At 43.7% G+C, this 20,070-nt stretch overlaps 1 protein-coding gene across 1 annotated transcript in view; it reads right to left on the reverse strand.

Moving 5' to 3' along the window:
- Window positions 1-18,559, reverse strand: part of LHFPL6 (LHFPL tetraspan subfamily member 6) — a 134,124-nt gene extending 115,565 nt beyond the window's left edge. The window contains exon 1 of the mRNA XM_003203296.4: window positions 17,985-18,559. Within this exon, the coding sequence (XP_003203344.1) occupies window positions 17,985-18,369 (385 nt within the window). The 5' untranslated portion in view covers window positions 18,370-18,559. The remainder of the gene's footprint in view (window positions 1-17,984) is intronic.
- Window positions 18,560-20,070: the final 1,511 nt, after the last annotated feature.

Here is a 20,070-nt window from a genome sequence, read left to right on the forward strand (position 1 = left end):
ATCACAGGAGTGTGCCAAAGGGCCATTTGCCTGAGCTGAGCTATACAGGATTCCCTGTATCAGGAGATAGGAAAGAAAGAAACACTTCTCAGATTACTGCAACTTGAAGGCTAAAAAGCAGAAAGAGTGGAGAGAAGGAGCATTTATGCAATGTTTTGTATCTGTGTTACCCGAACTTGGGGATATCTCAACAGTAGTTCAAACCTGAAGATTTTGAAGCACCAACCTAAAAGCCATGCCTACTTCTCTACTGCTTTCAAATTCTTCCTTCCTCATGATTATGGTGCTCTGTTGCTTGCTGAAAAGTATTGTTCATTCAGTGACATGTAATCTGCAGAGCTATTAATTGCTCCTGTAAAAGATCCCATTTGAAATTGTGGTCCAATACTCTAACAACTCTTTCAAAAGAATATACACATATCCACATTTCATTAAATTTCTAAATACATATTTGCACAATAAATTAGAAGCATAGTAATTGTGGATCTTCCATATGCAAAGGATGACCAGATAATGACTCCATTAAATCTTTGATCTAAAATCTTCTTTCTGATCTGTATGGCAGAAGTAGTCTTTGCTTTTTTTTTTTCCTTTCCTAGACAGAAGCATATGGGATTACTGTTCTTTGCATATGGAGATGATGTCCTTAACAAAACTTACCCAAAGTAACAAAGTTGGTCTTTCAGTAGGTCTTGGCCTGTGATGCAAGAGCACAGGAGGTGTCACAGGCCTTCATAAAGGATCCACAAAAGGTACATACGCTCAGCAAACTTAGCCATGCCTTACAGCCAATGAGTCAGTCAGTCAAAAAAGGTTGAAAATCAATCACCTAAACAGGAATGGCTGCCCAGGGAGGTGGTGGAGTCGCCGTCCCTGGCAGTGTTCAAGAGGCGTCTGGATGAGGAGCTACGAGATATGGGTTAGTGCTTGTGGTAGCAGTGGTGATGGGAGGATGGTTGGACTAGTTGATCTTGTAGGTCCTTTCCAACCTTGTGATTCTATGATCCCATGATTCTAAACAAGCATATATAATCTTTCTACTTAAAAGAAGTTATGATCTCTTTTGAATCATGGGATGTCATTTATTATGACAAGAAGAGATTTCTTAAGGAAAGAAAGTTTGCTGACTCTTTCAGTTAGGGCATGCCTTCTGCATAACTAGAGTAAAAAAGCCTTTTAATTAGGGCAACAAGAAGCTCTAGAGGGTAAAATTGCCCTAAGCAACATTGTGTGTTAGCTTGTGACTGACAGTGTTCTCACAGTTGCCCATCAGCTCAGGCTGCATACAGTGTAAGCTTCTGTTTGCCTCAGAAATGCTAAGCAAATAATCCTGTAGTCATAATTTAATATAAGAGGCACACTGTTACAACTCTGTATCTTAGAAGTGCTTCCATATGGCAGCTGGTTCAGTGGCTGCACATGAGCCTAAGGTCTGCAAGGCCTCTAATCAATACTTACTTAACTGAAAGTTTTATAAGCCACCTTCAGCAAGTTTCTAGCTTCCTATCTGCTAAATGGAAATACTCCTTGCAACAGTGCTAAGAAACACCATGCAGATAAGGATTTTATGCAAAGGTACTTTTATAGCTTTGAATATTGAATTCTGTCATTCAGCTTCGCCAGAGATGACATCAAATTGTGTGCCTGAATAGTAAGAAAAAAAAAGCAGCACCATCTATACGTAGTTTTAAGTTCCCTCAAATGTTATATTTTCTGCTGTACTGTTTTGTACCCATTATCTATCTCAAAGACTGTTAAAGATACATCTGCATTCTCAGCTTTACTTTTGGAGGGAGGCCCCAACGAAAAATCTGATTGTAATTTTTGAATTTGTAGTTAAACCTACTGAGACTGTAAGCTTTGGTCAAGTGCTTTCCGTCTTATGTGATGTTTAAGCTCAATGAAAACCATGATGTCTCTCCCTTGGGTGTGCAGCAGCCCAAGTCTATTTTCAAAGTGAACTTTCACTCATGATCTGGAAGCAATACTTCTCATCATCTGTTTGCAAGACAGAGGATTCATCTGTCTTTGCATCTTTAGAGAATAAGAAAAACTTCTGATATCTTAAAGAGAGTCTGAACAATCTGTATTTAAATGGGAACAATCTCCAGCATGATGACTAAGGCATGCTTTCTGGATGAGGAATAAAGTACTCCGAAAAGAAAACAGTGCTGAGAGGAAAGGAAGAAAATGCAATGCAATGGAATCAAAGAGATTTTATGAGAGAAACATTAATGATTTCCAGATGTAAGATCAAATCCAGGTCCATGTGTCAATGGATCAGTATGTAACTCATTAACATACCAGATCCGGAGGTAAATGGAAGTTGTGGCTGTTGTTTTACTCCTACCAATGTAAAAATTAAGACAATTTTTGCAACAAGTAAGGGGAAATTATAAACATCAAGTCAGAAAGAGAAAAGGAATTAATATAGTCTAACCACTCTTCCACCCAAGCTTCTTGCCCCTTCTAGATGCCTTGATATTAGTGTTGGGAGAAGCTGCTGCTTCCATGCAGATCTTCTTTATTTCAGCTGCTCACTGGGTGATCTCTTCCAGACTGAAAATATGGCAACAGATTTGCAGCTTCAAAACTAATTTAAAAAACAGCTTACGCTCTCTTTCCTCCTAAAAATGCCATCCAGCTCCACTATACTTAGTAGGAATAAACCGAACCTATGTTGGAAAACACAAAGACACATCTACAGAAATGCAGTACATCTTATTTTTGTACAGATACCAGGTGTAATTAAAACACAGCCACTCTTATCCCTCATTTATGAGAGTGGTGAGGCAGTGGCTCAGCTGCCCAGAGAGGTTGTGGATGCTTCTCCCTGGAAGCGTTCAAGGGCAGGTTGGATGGAACTTTAAGCAACCTCGTCTAGTGGGAGCTGCCCCTGCCCATGACAGGTTGAAACCTTTACGGTTTCTTTGTTCTATGTTTCTGTGATTTAGAGTTTTATTTTACAGAGAAAATAAAAGCATGATTTCTTAAGAGGCATAGTATTTGATCAGATGCTTTTCAAACATAGTATCTTTCACTGAGGCTGTTAACCATCTTTTGAAACGCACAAAAGCTATCACTGACCTACTTTAAAAAGAGACAACAAAAAAGAAAAGCCTCCATGACAATTTGTTCCATTTTCTTATTTTTACTATAGACAGACAGGCGTGCTGTTTAAAATCACAACTAAGTATAATTTTTTACTATTCTCATGAGGCCCCTGAAATGAAAGAATTTGTTTGCTGAGCTTCATTGACTGAAAAATGTCTTGACAGAGTACATTTAAAAACGCTGCTTATCAGACCTGTTTCAAGAGATTAGTTTGCATATTTAATATGCTAATGTTTCACAAATAAGAAGATTTCCAAGTGACTTATTACGGGACAAGTAACTCAGCAGAGTTCTGACTCATTTAAGCTAGTGCTACAGTCAGTAAACACGGCTCCACCACTGCACACCCTCTCAGAGCCTGTCCGTAGCAATAAGCCATTTCTACTGAATGCCTTCCAAAACCCAGGCTACATTCTGACTTTCAGCAAGCTGTTCTCAGAGGTTTATATTCTCCCCGTCACCAGCATGTCAGGAAGACTGCATATCTTTTGAGCTCTGATTAATTTTGCCTCGACTCTATTGAAATGTCAAGTACAAACTTTAACTTAGGTTCAGAAATGTTAATCAGTTTTGAAATAACCATAGATTGCATACATATCAAGGCCCATAAATACTCAGAGGAACCTGTCAGAAACAGTATATCATTAGCAGTCTTGCATCTCTCTTCCTGAAAGGCCACCCAGTCATGTGTTCATCAGCACTGATACTGGAACATGTCATCTTGAAACAATAGGACAAAGTCTTGTGTTAAGTCTTAATAAGATAAAAGATAAAGATAAAACTCTTTTAGAATTTATACCTATCTGCACTCCCAAATAAGCTTTTCAGAGCTGCAACTGCTCAGATTGGTAAAATATTTTTAGAACTATAGATGTTTAGAATAATCCTGGTATAAAATGCCTGCATAATTCCATAGTACATCTGCTAATTATATTGGAGAACTTCTTGCTGGAAACATCACAGTAAACATCCTTAACTTTGTGCCATCATACTTAGACCAAGGAAAACTCTGTATTCTTACACTTGGCTTAGTAGGAAAAAAAATTGTTCACACAAACTAACACTTACATCTTCATCCATGAAGCAAAGTTCTCAGCAAACCTGGAAAAAACAAGCAAGACTTCAGTCATGAGCCAGAGGTCAACACACTCACACTGTGCTTAAAAAGATATTTTCCTCCCCCAGAAGAAGTGGTGAGGCCACCTCTTCCAGCCTGACCTGAGCCAGGGCTGACGTCAGCTATCCTGATAGATGTGGTGCATCTATGGCTCACTGCTTGGAACTGGCATCTGGAGCACATGGTTCTGGAGGCCATCTGGTAGCCATGAGTCTCTGGAGACACTAAGGAACTTTGTATCCACACCAGAGGGACAGGATGCCATCGAGAGGGACCTAGACAGGGTTTAGCAGAGGGCCCTGGTGAACTTTATGGGGTTCAACAAATCCAAGTGCAAGATCTTGCAGCTGGGTTGACGCAATCCTCACTACCAGTACAAGCCAGAGTGTGAAAGAATTGAGTGCAGCCCTGCCAAAAAGGACCTGAAGGTACTGGTGGATGGGAAGCTGAACATGAGCCAGCAATGTGCCCTTGCAGCCCAGAAAGCCAACTGTATCCTGGGCTGCATCGAAACAAGTGTGGCCAGCAGTGTGAGGGAGGTGATCCTGCCCCTCTGCTCTGCACTGAAGTACTGCATCCAGATGGGGAGTCCTCAGTACAGGAGAGACACGGACCTGCTGGAGTGTGTCCCAAGGAGGGCCACAAAAATGATCCCAGGAATGGAACCTCTCCTGTGAGGACAGGCTGAGAACTGGGGCTGTTCAGCCTGGAAAAGAGAAGGCTCAGAGGTGACCTGAGAGTGGCCTTTCATTATCTAAAGGGCAGCTACAGGAAGAAGGGAACAGACTCTTTTGCAGGGTCTGCAGTGATAGAACAAGGGGAAATGGCTTCAAGCTCAAAGAGAGAAGATTTAGGTTAAAGGATAAGGAAAAGGTATTTTACAGAAATGGCGGTGATGCCCCATCCCTGGAGATTTTCAAGGCCAGGCTGGATCAGGCACTGGGCAACCTGATCTAGCTGTGGTGTCCCTGTTCATTGCAGGGGAGCTGGATTAGATGACCTTTAAAGGTCCCTTACAACTCTAAGGATTCTATGATTCTGTGACATTTGGAGGCAGTGCAAGTAAGGCACCATGCCTTTTTTGAAACTCCTTCCCAACCAGCTCAAGCAACTGCCTCACATGTAAACTACAGTCAGCCTACTCACCAAATAGCTGTCACATACACGTATGCAAAGGGCTGAGAAGGAAATCCATGGGAGACCTCTTCCTGAGAAGGAGGCAGGGGAATGCCCATAACCTCCAGCTTTCCTGAGGCACTCAAGGGCCTGCCCAAGTTCACATGCATTTGGGAATACTTTATCAGCGAGGGTAATTATGGAGACCTCAAAGCATAGGAAAATCAGGTGCTCTATTAATTTAAACTAATAACTGAGGACTCAGGCTAGCTCCTTCAAGAAGACAGAAGGAAAAGTTTCATCAATCAGAAGTCTCATTCTGAAAATGATTTATGGTCTCCCCCACACAGCTACCCTTAGCTTGCAGTGAGACAGCTCTGTCAGTCTCTCAGTTACCCCTGTCTGCAGAGCTCACTTTTAGGCTTTTTTAAGCCTCATTTTTAATTAGCAGTTTAAAATTTGACCGAGAAGCCATGACACGTTATTTTTGCATGTTCTAATTTTGCCCCAGCAGACTAAGAAAGACCTTTCGGACAGGCTGACGCAATTCAAACGATGGTCTTTTGGAGCACATCACAAAAGCACCTTCACTAACACCCAGCATCTGCCTCAAACATAGCCCCGAGAAAACACTATTATGTGCCAGGGAGGAGGTAGCAATGGTGTGACCAAGCGATGCCAGGTGTTGGGGTGTCCACCTCCCCTCACCCTACCCACAGGGCCTGAGCATCATGTACTAAATGGAAAACAACCACGTTTGCTCTCTGCATTCCTGCACACATGCATGCACACACACTTTCCTAGCAAACCAGCCTTCTCAGCTGGTTTTGAAAAGAAAACCCCTGTTGTCATGCATCCTGGGTTCCAGAAGGCTCGTCTCAGAACCTCGGGCTGTCAATTCAACTGCAGTCTACTAGCTCTACTTCTAAAATAAAGCTGCAATTAGCCTGAAGGAAGAGAAATTTGCCTCTTACAGCAAGCTCTTTAGCCGTACTTTTGACAGTCTTGGCTGATACCAAGTGAGAAGGAAGGGAAGCAGCTCCCTTTTCTTATCATCGCACGCAAAAAACCAGTGTTGAGCGGACCCGGATTTCCATCGGTTTTCTATGTGGATTTGCAGTGGTATCTGAGTCGTTTTCCCCCACCTGCTCTGCCAAATTGTTATGGTATAAGCGCTTTGCAAAAAAAAACAGCACAATTGCTTGAAATTACACTGGAGTCAAATGTTGATAAAAAGGTGTCACAGAGGGAATGAAAACTAACTGCTGTGAAATTTAATGAAACCCACTGAGTGCCAAGGGCACAGGCAGCCAAATTGAATTTAAAAAGGTGCTAGGCAGAAAAGCCTGTAATCGGACTAGCCACTATTTTAGGTGAGATAAGCAGAATGACTTTTCTCTATCACAAGATCAAAACAGACAGCAATTCTTATGCATGAGATGAAAAGTTACAGTATTTATCCTTCCTGCTTCCTGTGTTCTTAGCACCGGATCTCCAGCTTAGAGGCTTCAAAGGGAATTTGCCATCTCCAGAGCAAGGCTTGTCCCAGCCCTTGCAGGTCACTGAGCTCTTTCCTGACACAGTTTTTATTGCGAATTGTTATGGAAAAGAGGAACAAGCTAAACAGAGTTATTAATGGTTCAGTACCAACTAACTTCAGCCATCATGTCCCTTCCCACAGTCTGTGGAGAGAATTGAAGCCAATGGAGGAAAGGAGAGAATAAAATCAAATGCTAACACGAGATAAGAAGGAAGCAATGGACAGTGTTCAACAAATGGCTCAGAGCTCACAAGGAGAATGGTTTCTAAAGCATCCCTCCACTGTAGGATACCAAGAAATCACTTTACTCCTTAACTATTGCACAGCATTAGTTTGAAACACTGTTAAGAAAAAGTCTGATCTAGCAAACAGAACTGTGCTTGCATTCATTTATAGGGGTATCCTCTGAAACTATTGTAGCACAAGGGGCCATAAAGCTGTGCAGCCCACCTTACTTGTTAGAAGTAGTTTGACCTTAATTCATTATTTCAGTGCTTTGCAGAGTTATGAGTAGTTTGGGAGACAGATGGCAGTGCACATCAGAGTTTGCCTTAGACCCTGGCCACACAGTGAGTCTTGGGTCTGTAGCTTTGCCTTGCTGATGGATTCTATGACCACAACTTGGTCTGAGTGTCCAGGTCCAGCTCCTGCTGGGCTGCCTGGTGCAGAGAAAGTCTCCACTTAGAGAGGAGATGTTGAGTCTGAACAAAGCTCTCCTAAGCCATCCACTGGGACTCCTATAAAAAGAAATTCTTGTAAAAATGCTGACTTTTATATCAATCTCTTAATTTTGCAGAATGTGCCCAAAATGGTCTGGGAATCTGTCTTGGCTGTAAAGATCTTTATCCCAGTATTTAGTGCGATTCACTATATTTTTAATGCTGTGGCAGAAAAAGTACTTGTAAACAAATGGAATTCCATGCAAGCTACAATGCCAGGGGAGATGGAAGCAGACCCAACAAGCTGGAGGCACGGACCAGGGCTGATGTTCTGTATTCTCATGTGTGAAACCCGCACAGCACCCAAAACATACTAACACCCTCTGTGACTCAGCACATGGTATGTATGTCTGAAGGCATTTAAAAATGTCATGAATTCAAAGAACACTCTTTTTTCCAGTCTGACTTTGTTTCGGATTTCTTTGGATTAGCAGCTGTCTCTTCCCTCAGTGATCTGAATGATCGGTTTCTAGAACTTGCTACATTATAATAGCAGCAACCATAGTGACAGCACTAACTCTGTTTGAAAGTGCTTGTACAATTGGCATCAGGCAGACACGCAAAGCTCCAAAGGAAAAGTTGAAGCTCACAGACATACAGCAGCATCTGGGCCAAATCTGAGCTAAGCTGGAAACAAAGTCCAAAGAGATTTCCTCTTATGCATGCACTCACAAAGTCCCCTAACCCCAGTTTCTACTTGAAACTAAGCACTCCTTGAAACTAAGCACTTTTTAACATGTCCTGGTAATCCATACCAATAATTGGCATTGCTCTGTATTGTGCCTGACCTGAATTGCTTATTAAGCTCAGAATATCGAGATTACTCTGATTTTTTTATTCTGATTTTTTTTAGGAAAATGTATTCATAAACGGGCTTTCAGCTGAAGATTCACACACACACACAAAACAAAAAACAAACAAACAAAAAAAAAACCACCCAACTTGTTAAGAAGTCGTGAAGCACACTCTTCAGAAGCCTTCAGGCTATTTCTTACACTCCACTATGCCAGCGGGTTTCATATCCTTTCATAGAGTGCTGTATTTCAGTAGCAGCTTTTGTAATTCCAGATTGATCATCCATGGCTTTATCTCAAATCCTTTCTCCTCAAAGCAAGGGACAAACTCCATATCCCTTTGCATTTATTAGAAAGCCATTCTTCTCAAATCAACAATACCACTTTATATTGCAAAGTCATCTTTATTGGGAGACAATACAAGGCAAGTGAACTGTCAGACTGCAAAGGAAAAGGTTCAAGTCTTTACATTACTGCAGAAATGATATGTTTTTATCAAAACACTGCATTTTCTGCTTCATTCTCTCTGGAGCCTTTTGGCTCATGTTACAAGATAAAAATAACAACAATTTATAATAGATAATTGTTCAGATTTTCTTTCACCAGCATTTTCTTTACAAACCACAAGTCCTACAAATTATTGCCAACCTCACTTAAAAGTCTACGAATCGATTCAAAATAGTCAGTCTTTATGAAAGACTGGGGTTTACCAGGCTTCTGCAGAAGAAGGTGGACTCAGCTCTAGGTGCAGTAACCCTCTAAAAAGACTATTGTTTTAATGCATAAGTACTAATGCAGTTAGTACATAGTATCCAGAGAATTAGGTAGGATGTGGCACCCAAAGAAGCTTTCGGCACTGCTACGCAACACCAGCCTCCTCCAAATCCCATGAGCTCAATGAGTAGCAACTGTGCTGAGCTGTTCTGCCCTGCCCTAATTCCCATGGAGGAATACTGCTGTTGATTTCAGCAGTCAAGGCTCTAAGGAAAAGTGGGGAGACAAATCTGCATCTGTTCTCAGAGGTACCTGTGACATCAGGGGACTGACAGTGGAACAAACAATGTAAATGAGATCTAATCAAGCCTAGTGAATCAGCTGTACAACTAGCATTGTCAGGGTGCACTGACCATGCTCAATTTTTCATGCCTGAGAAGATACAGGACAGCTGTTAGAAGGGATCTGTCAAATGCAATATTATCTCTCTGACCTGTGATATCTTGTGGTGCCAGAGTCATCCCAAGACTGAGGAGAGAGTGCCCTTCTTGGTCCTCTGTGACTTAATGCTATCTCTGTATGGTCTGAATGCTATTTAGGTCCTTGGACTTCAACAACAGAGAAAGCTTAATATCTCTAAAATCAACAAAGATATTACAATGAGCCAAAATAAATCCTTGAGCAGAGAAACAGACAACATGATGGACACCACAAGGCATGTGGCTGTGGGTGATGTTTAGGTGGTATGTATTATATTATATTCCTTGTTTCTTCACTAAGCCATGCTCCTTCCAATGCCTCTGCATGCCTTGGTTGCTCTCGTGCTTGTCTTTATCCAGGTGATGAAGGAGATTGAAAACTGTCTTATTCTACTTTGTAAAGCAGAAGTTAAAGAGATCAGAAGGTAAAAATGTGCATTGGAGAAATAAAGGGATGTGAGCAAGGAAAGGAAAATGCAGGCTGAATAACATGGAAAAGTTCTGGGTGCAATGCCTACTAAGCTGTGTTTCCTGAGAGAAGAAAATAAAAGCATTTAACACTAGACCGGACAAAATCCTGCAAAATGTGCCTTTGGGAACTATTCTGTCCTCTCTGTGGGGAATATGACTTCATCTGCACTGGAAAACGTTGCAACACTTTGATGCCAAAGTGAAGCTCCCAGCAATATTCAAACATCTCACGGAGCTCAGGAACCAAAAGAAGCCAAATCTTTCAAGGCAAAAATAAAATTGCTAACTCCCAGATTCTGCTCTAATCAATACAAACGTAGAAGATCAGAAGAAAAGTAACTCGGAGTTTACTCTGACTTTGCACCAGCAAAATAGATTATTTGTTCCCATGTCTTACATTTCCTGAAGTTTCATTAGGTTATGCAAGCAAAGCCCTTTGAAATGAAAAGCATCGCCGAAGTGCTGAGTATCATTGTTCCCTCCTAATAAAAGAGGGCAAAAAATAAAAAGCAAGAAGCCTAAACTTGATTCTGCAGATAAATAAAACAGCACTCCAGGATTTCTATAGATCAAAAATGTTGTTTTAATGCAAAAATCTGCTGAAACTGAATACAGCTGCAACAATATTCAAAACATCTTTTTCAACATCAATAGGAAAGGGAAGAAAAGTAACTCTTTCCAATATTTTAGCAGCATCTTTTATTTTTTTAATACATCAGCATTTCCATTTTAATTGTGCTTCCAAGGCACCAAAATCTTTCTCCAGGCTGAAACTTAGCTTTTTTCCCCCTATTTATCTGAAAATTATATTAGGGCTGAATATAACTGGGGAGGAAAAAAAAAACTGAATGCTTGTTTCAGAGCCCAATTAACAGACAAGTTAATTCACTTGGATAACACTTCAAAAAGAGACAACCTTGGATCCACACCCATTTTAGGTTAATGTCACAATCAAATATTCTTACCTTTAGGACAGAAATATTGACATAATTTGCACTGAGTGTCCTTCACTTCAAAGAACACGTGAAAATTTGTAGCTGAAAAAGGCTCTGCTGCTTCCCCAATATGATTTTGGAACACCGGAAGAGTTAAGACATCTCAACTGGCTGATGACAGAATGAAAAGAACAGAAGCAGATAAATATGAAGGCTACTCCCAGCACCATTTGTCTTCTTCAGGTTGCATCTCCAGTATTCCAAGAGTATTACAACTCCTTGCTTGCTCAATGCTCCTCATGCCCCTGATGACAGGAATGAGAGCTAATCATTCTGCACTTTATGACCAGTAATGTTTATTATTTAATCTTGCTTGCTAACCTGCTCCATCACAATGGCTGGCGTTAGCTTCAGCAGCAAACATTTGTTCACTTGGGTCTCCTTCAGTTGGATTCCTTAGGGAAAGACTGTGCAAAGAGCAGTGCTGGTAGATCTGCTGGGTCAGCAGCCTTTAGGGCAGCCTTTAGGGCTTTAGGGCAGGAAGGACATGTGCAACCAAAGGGAAGGCAGTCACAGGAAAAGGGATTGTCTGGAATCTAAGTACCTGGTTTTTTTCACATATTGCATACAAGCACCTGCTAACCTCGATTCCCTTCCAGACAGATTTGGTGGCATTGCACTGATAAAAGATTTAAGCAATACAGGCTACATCTGACTAAGAGAATAGGAATCTAATTTATGTCATTTACAAACCAACAGCAACAAAGAACATATATTGCATCAGTTCATCTTTTGTTTTGAATTTGCTTTATATTTTAATTCCTCTTTTCTGTCTGAATACAGCAGAGAGAGAGCTGGCTAATCTTCAATGGAACATATGCTACAAAATCTGTTATAGATAACATCACCTTCTAAATTCCCTCGTTCTTAGCATCTTCCCAAACATAATGCTTCCCAGCCTTTCTCAGCTGGACTCCAGACCCAAATCCAGGAATTTGACCTGCACACTATCACAGCACATGAAGGCAACTTTTAGTGCTGGGAAGCGGGCACTGAACATCAGCATTGGCAGTCACAGGATGCAGTTCAGCAAGTCAAGGGAAGCACAGACAATCTAAAAAACAATGATGCTGCAAAACACTATACTTAATCTCTTGGTGGATACCTATAGAAATTTGGAGTGAGTGTGAAACACTGATGCCATGAAGATGCTTCTAGACAGGTTTTGGTAAAGAAAGCACAATATAGCTTAAATGGATTAAAAACAAGTAAACTGGTGGATCTTAAAAGAATAATTACAATGATCCTTAAGCAAATGTGATTTTCAGTAATCTATTTTTAATGCTACACATTTTAATATTTGCATTAATGATCTACAGGAAAAGCAGTCAGTATAATTCACTACAGGAAAGACTTATGAAGATCCTGTTTTTCTGGAATTAAATCCAGACTTGAAAGGCTGTTTGTTGTTTTTCATTGTTTTTTTTTTCCTCAGCGATATACTCTTGTTCAAATAGGAGTTACACGAAGGTCGTCCTGCGACCTATGCTAAGGCAAACCTCAGTCTAAATAGTCACAGTGCTCTCTGCTGACCTTATTACTGCTGAATCTATCAGGCTACAACATGACATATAATCACTCACAAGTAATATTTAACAGTGCCATGTTCCTTTTTTGCTCTTCTTCTGTTACCTTCTGGTGAGGCATCCGTTCCCCTCACAGGCCCCTCTTGCAATGCCTTTACATGAGCATGTATGCACTGGATTAATACCTAGCATGCAGTTCATCTTTGTCCTGGGTGAGGATTGCGCTGACACATGTCTACAGCACAGCAAAGTCACAAGTCACTGAAGCTTTGCATTTGACAAGATGAATGAGAGGGAAAGATGTGTAAAACAGCCCTGAGAAGCAAACTTGGAGGGGAAGAATAGTGCTTGGTTTTGGGTAGAAACAGACACCCCTCCCTGGACTCTCCCCAAATGAGTTTGGGGTAATCATTTCCTTCCTGGAAGTCTCTTGGCCTTCCTGCCCCCATAAGGCTCATTTTCTCCCTGTTATTTTTTCCCAGTTACACTCTCTCCCCATAGGCAGAAAATGATCCTGACCTTAGTCTTCCACGCAGAAAGCAGAAAGTCTCATTGCAGCTGTCAGACAAAATAATGGTTACTGGTCACTGCCCACAGTTCATTTCCTTCCCTTGACGGTTTCTAGCCTCGGTAGTCATCTGCAGTTACCTTCACCAAAGCCCCTAATGACTTTTCCTGAGCTAATCTCAGACCCAAGGCTGCCCTCATTCTCCTTGCCTTTGGCTGCAAGCCACATTTCTTGTCCTTTAGGCTCACGGACTTCATCTTTTCCAAGAGGCCCTCCTATTACTTTAGCTGTTTCCTCAAGCACTTCCTTTGAGGAATAGCTTCTCTACACGGTCCCGCAGTGCTATGAGTTTAGATCTCTTCCCTTTTCTACCCTCTGCATCTTAGACCTTGACTGTCTCACCTGCAAAGTCACATCCAGCTGTTAATATGCTAACTTGCAGATCTCCTTTGGCTTTTTCTCTTTAAAATCTCAAGGGTTTTCTGAAAGTTCCTCACAGACAACACATTGCCCCACCTTCATCTTCATCTTGATGGAAAATGCCACATTCATCAGCCCTTCATACACAGCAGTCCTGACCAGGTGATAGGTGACGGAAACTGTTACAATCACTATTGGCACAGGACACTTGGATAAGAATCCTGGGGCAGTTTGTATGATACTTTTTCCAGAAGGCTCCATCTTTTTCCTGAGGTGAAATCAGAAGCTGCTAGAATCTTCATCCCCTTCTTCTCTAACTAAATGCTCCTTTTACCACTGCCCATTTCAAGAACTCTCCATGTTTTCTAACCAGCAATTTAAGGACCATAGTTTCAGGAATTTTAAGAGCTCCCATGAGACACAAGAGAAACAAAATAGAGAAATGGGAATTGGAAAAGAAAGTACTGCTTCTTTCTTTACTGAAAGGATTGGCAAAACTTGTGCGCTACTTGCACAGCAAGTGATGAGTACTGAAGATGACAGTGTAAGCCACACGGCTACTCACAATGATGGCAAGGGCTTATTTTTCATATGTCACTCAAAATCAAGGCCAAAGAGTCAGATTCAGAGGGGCCTCTAAGTCAGCGGGTCATTGCATGCTCTGCTCCCCTGGATTCATACCTCTCTGAGCTTGTCTTAGCTTTCCTGCAGAGCCAAGGGGAGTTCTGAGCAAGTGGAAATTACATCTATAATTCCTGTGCACTGACCATTTTAATGAAAAGCTTCACCTTGCCAGCATAACACTCTTTAAATTGACCATCCTTGCAATACTTGCATCTTTTAATCCGCTGTCTCTCATAAAACTGGCTAACCTTTCAGTTCATTATGTTCTTCAGATTATTGCTATGCTCTTAAAATCATTGCTCTGCATTCGCAGAGTGAAACTATTCACCAAATTAGTATGTCATATCTGAGCTGCCGACCTGCAAATTTCTAGTCTCCTCACTTAAGTAGAATTGACTTGCCAAGATACAATGAAAAGAAGATCAATAATTATAGACTCTAATTTGCCATAGATTTCTTAAACTTTGCTTCCTGCTGTTGTGTCCTCAATAATTATGGTCAAAGATGCATCCTTGCAATCTGTTCTAGCTACATTACATATCTCTTTATCTTCCAAACATCCACAGAAAACCAGCTAGAAACGCTGCACTTACTGCTACCAGCAAAGACTGTATCTGTCTACATAACTGTGCCCTCAAGAGGTTACAGACAGCATAACTTTCACCTGGGTTGTCAGCACGTCAAAGCACTCCAACAAAAATGCTCCTGAAGCATCTTGCTGAGATACTGCAGCAGCAGTTTGACCACAGCTTGGACTTGGGATACTTTGACCAAGTGGCTGGACTTGGGGTATTTCTTGTTGCCCAAACTGCCTTAGTAGAAGCTTAGAAGAAGCTAATGATAGCATTGTTTTTCATGTAAGCAATTGCTGCAATGTGATTTTCATGTAAGCTACAGTGCTGCCACGTGATTATACATGGGAAAGGAAGTGGTTCCTAAAATTGCAAATGGAAAAGACTGTGATGCAACCTTTCTGTTAGGAACATAAACTCAGCATATCCCAGAGTCAACATAAAATATATGTATGCTGCTTAGCCAGGATTGTCTGAAATATCACATACAAAGTACATAAAACAACCAATATCTAAAGAGTCATTCTGGGTCCGCATGGACCTGCAGTTTCTTGCAGGCTCTGCCATTCAATTTTTATGATAAGAGCAGATTTGTGGCATAAGCACTCATGAATAATTCCCTCACGTGAGTTGCCACATACAACTGGGGAAATCCCAGCTGTAAAAGCTTGGCACAGTTCAGCTAGTGCAAGCTGCACTACTTCTGCACAGGTGCTATTCTACTGACCTACTTGGAGTTCCCTCTCTTTGTTACTGCTGGAAGAAGAGGATCAGGCTGTTTGCTCAACACTTCTGGTAAATATGCCTCTCTGCCACCTTTCATGGCAGTAAAAATTCTTCCAGTATTGGATGAAGGAGTTTTAGCAACTCATAGGGCAGCCTACATCTCACCCCCCCACAAGCCTCCCTGCTCTCAGTTGGCTTAGCTCCTCATCAATCCATGATTTTAAATCCCAGTGGGAAACCTACTTAGATCCTAGACTAACAGAACACCATTATAACTTTAAACCAGCTGAACATGCCTACGCTGGTTTCTAACTTCAAGAAAAATGCAATTTATTCAAACACTCATCCTCTACCACTGAATGCAGCAGCTATGTTGGTGCAGGATGAGAAGAAACAGAAAGTGAAACCATTACCCATCTTCTTGCCCAAATGCAGGGAAAGGAACGGAACAAAACATGAGTTAAAGGCACCACTCAGTGCACTGTTAATTTTTCACTTTTCCTTCATAATAATAATTGTAGATGGTTCTTTTAACCCCAATAAAAATATCTGTGAGGGTTATATTTGGCTAGATCTCCAGATGGAGGCTAATTAAAGTGGCAATCACAATAGTGCCACTGAGCCATAGTCAAAGCACACTTCATGGTATATACCTCAACCTATAACCATTGTACAGGGAACAAAGACCCACATTCCTGTATAGCAAATAACCCCAACAGCTCATGGCTTGACTTAAAACAACCTAATGATTATAATGCCTAATGTCAACATCTGTGTAAATGTAGTTATGTCATTTAAACAATGGAGCTGTACTGATCAATAGCAGATGAAGATCTGGTGAAGGATGTAAGGATTTGATCTTTACCCCCATACGTGCCTTCAGATCAGCCAAAATACTGACTTCAGCCACCTGGCCGCTCTCTGACGTCCCCACAGACAGTTTTTAAGCAGATTAAGAAATGATGGGCTCTCACTTTGTTCATTTCTTACAATTTCCAGCAGCACTGAGTGAAATGAGAAACAACCATAAAACCCAGTAGAGGGGAAAATTGGACGTGCTGTGTAAATAATTTCTGAACTGTGAGTAAAGTTGCTGGCAATTTTCATTTCCTATCACAGGTTCACATATCTTTGAATTGCTACCTCCTGAGATGCTCACTCCCTTCTAAAGGGATGGGATGCAGTGTGGTTATATGAGCGACCATGGCACAATCTGAAGGGTTCTCCTTAAGCAGGAGGACACCTGGGGAAGAGCCCACATCTATGGCCCATGCTGACATCCCGGTGCAGGGTCTCCAACACCTCCCATGTCCCTTTATCCGTCTGTCCGTCAGCTCCACCATGTTTCACTATGGTGGCTGTAACCAAACCCAGGCATGCGGCACCACCAAACACAAATTAAAACCAGATGAGCAGAGCAGCAATTGGAAGGAGGGAGTGGTTAAAGCCCAAGCAGAGCCTGTGATGGCTCTCAGTGGAACTAACCAGGCCGCGTGGGCTTGCAGAGCTTTGCTGAATTGAAAATCCTCTCCACGCCCTGGTTGCCTGACCGGAGCTCTATAATGAAGCAGCCTTCTCGAAGCAGCAGCTTCCAGCAGAGTTAACTCTCAAGCAGCTGCTGCGTTTTCAAATTGTCAGCCAGATTAAACACAGGAATGCAGTGCTGAGGGAAGGGCAAAGTGACAGGGTCAGTTTGCTCTAAAGTGCGGAAAATGCTCCAAAAGTCAGAGCCAGGGCTTCTGGCAGCCGGCAGGGAGCCACGCTGACACCGCCTAGCTGAAGGCCTGGCACAGTCCCTTTCAGGACCTCAGCTGCGTCCCCTAAGCTGCACCCCAGCTGTGTTTGCATCTTGCATGTGGGATGGGAGCCCACTGTCCTATCTGGTTGCACCTCAGTTTGGGGGGAGAAGGGCAGGAAATGGGCCCAGAAGGACTGCCCAAATGCTGGCACCTGGGCAGATAAACTCATCCCCTAATGGAGGCAAGTGTACACCAAGTGGCATGAGATGACAGTGAGTGCCACCGAGCCTTGTGTTGCTGATGACAGGGGAGAGTGATGATTTACTAGGAAAACAGCCCTATAAAAAACACGCCAGAGTATCCTGCTTATTGTCTCATACCCTTCAAACACTCCACGGCTAAAGCCATACAATTCACAGGCTAAAAAAAGAATGGGAGGTGATTCTCCTACGCAATGTCTAGACCGCAGCCTCCACTAACCCCACCGGGTAGAATGGAGCCAGCAGCCTGGCAGGGCTCCTCCTCACGCCTCCTCTACCAGGGTTAAACATTCCCTCTCTGTCTTTAGCTCAAATGTGAGCTGAACCTCTCAGGTAGCTCTCAAAAGTCGTCCAACAACTAGGCATGGGGCTCAGTGCAAGAACAGCTGTAGGTGAGCAAGCCTTTGGGACACATTCAGACACTCAGCCACTCAGTGGTCAAGTGGCCAAGCCAAGTGGTCTGCCTCATACCTTCCTCTTCCCGAAGTCTCCACACCCATACAAATTAAGTGTGAAGATCCACACTGCAGCACAAGCAGGCAGCACTTACCTCCCAGGAACTGGATGCCTCCTGCCACCCTGCCCACGGTCCTGGAGATGAGCTCGGACACGCAGCAGCCCATGAGGGCCGTCAGGGCCACCAAGAGGAGCAGCCCGCAGCCCAGGCCCGTCACCACCGTGCAGATCCGCCACTCGGTGCTGGGGATGGCCTGGAAGGAGGCGTAGCGGCCGCACTGCTCCACCATGATGGTCGTTTGGCGGCTCTCATCCCGCACCGGGTAGGAGCACCTCCGGAAAGTGCCAAAGGAAACCGACTTCTCCAGCTGAGACCCCAAGAGCCAGTAGGGCATGAAGAAGCCCACACAGGATGCCGCTGCGCAGAGGAAGGAGAGGAAGGCCCAGACCACACCAGCACAGGTGAGGCTGGAGGCCATCTTCGCGTCTGCACCAACCCCCTCGCAATGGAGAGACAGAAAGCCCCTCTGTATTTTGGAACGTTAGGGATAATCCAGAGTCTCTCAGCCTTGGCAAATCCTCACAATGGGAGAAGCTCCGATCCTAAAAGCCAGGGGGATGTTTCCTCCCATCATGAAGACAAAGATCCCTGATTAAATAACAGAAAGGAGAAAAAGCCAAATTCAGTAACACTGATATTAGAAGAGTTTATCTGCCAGAGCATCTTTCCTTCCTCCAGCACTTCTCACGAAGACATCATACATCTCTGTCCCATTCCTGCAGCCACTAGCATCACTATGGGGGGGCAGCGTGGGCACGTAGGCTGTGCAGCCCTGCCAGGGCTTCCCTGCTCACCTCTCACTCCTGCACGTCTTCACCTTCCCTGTGCTGACAGAGAAAAAGGCGAGGTCTCATTCATCCCTCCTCCTGCAACGTGCTTTAGGCATGGCCTCACAGTTTCTGTGCAAACCATTCACACTGCCTACAGCTTTTCAATCCCAGACCCCTGTGGCAGCAGTAAACCTCATTAACACAAAACCTCTTTGCCTGTTCCCAGCCCAAACCCAGCACCTTTAGCTCCTGCTCCTTCCGGACAATTCGCAGCCTCCCAGCTCTGTGGTGCGTTTGCCTGTTTCAGGAAAGCTGCTTCCCAGAGGTTGGGGTATATTTCTTGTTAAATCCATCCTGGATTGCTGTTCCAACTGTGTCTGTAAATTTATGATCACCTCTCACAGTTGCTATAAATGAATTCCGATGGCTATTTACAAGGGCTTTTTTTTTCTAAGCGTGATTAGACACCAATCAGTGAACTCAATTAATGTGCAGGCAAAAAAATTAAAGCTCCCTTTGCACCAGGAGGGAATGCAGAGACAGTGGCTGTAAGTGAAATTAAGTGTGTGCACCGCACAAAACTTTTGTTTACTTTTAAAACACTGAGAAAAAACAAAAAGTCTCTTCCATAACGCTGAGAAAGGCCCGAGATGCAGAGAAGCCACACGCTCAGCTCCTAGCAGACACAGCCCATCTGCAGAAACGCCTTCCAACCTGCCAGAGTCCTAACCCCGGGAACAGAAACTTGGAGCGGGGCACGGGCCGCCTCCATCCCTCCGCAGGCATCTCCCGGGGAAGGACCCGCCCGCGTCTTGGCGTTTCACCAAACGTCTCCGGCAAAGTGGGTCACGGCACTCGGGGGAGATGGTTCCCTCAACTAGCGGACGAGATCAGGATGGATGCAGAGGCAGCACCCTTCCAAACCGCGGGGCAGCAGCTCCGCTCCGCACCCCGAGCGCTGCCAGCCCACGCCCGGCACTCTCTCTGGGGCGTGGGATCGCCCCTCCGGCCCCAAAACCCCGCTCCTCCGCTCTGGGGTAGGAGGGGGCGGCCGGGAGCTCCGGGGCTCCCCGAGGGAAAGCGGGGGCCGGGAAGTGAAACTCGCCGGGGTGATGCGAGAAGGCTGCGGAGGGGCGAGAAAGGGTACAGGGGAGAGCAGGGGAGTAAGAGGACGGGAGAAAGGGGCGGAAAGAGTGCGGAGTAGTGGGGAGATCCGAGAAGGACGCGGGCCCCGGAGAGGAAGGGGATGCGGGACAGGAAGGAGAGAGCGGGGAACCGGGAGCAGAAGGGGGTCCGCAGAGTTCGGTGGAACGGCAAAGGGACGCGGCTGCTGGCTGGCGGAGCGAGCG

This window comes from Meleagris gallopavo, chromosome 1 (genome assembly GCF_000146605.3).
Source record: "Meleagris gallopavo isolate NT-WF06-2002-E0010 breed Aviagen turkey brand Nicholas breeding stock chromosome 1, Turkey_5.1, whole genome shotgun sequence".
NCBI classification, from domain to species: Eukaryota; Metazoa; Chordata; class Aves; order Galliformes; family Phasianidae; genus Meleagris; species Meleagris gallopavo.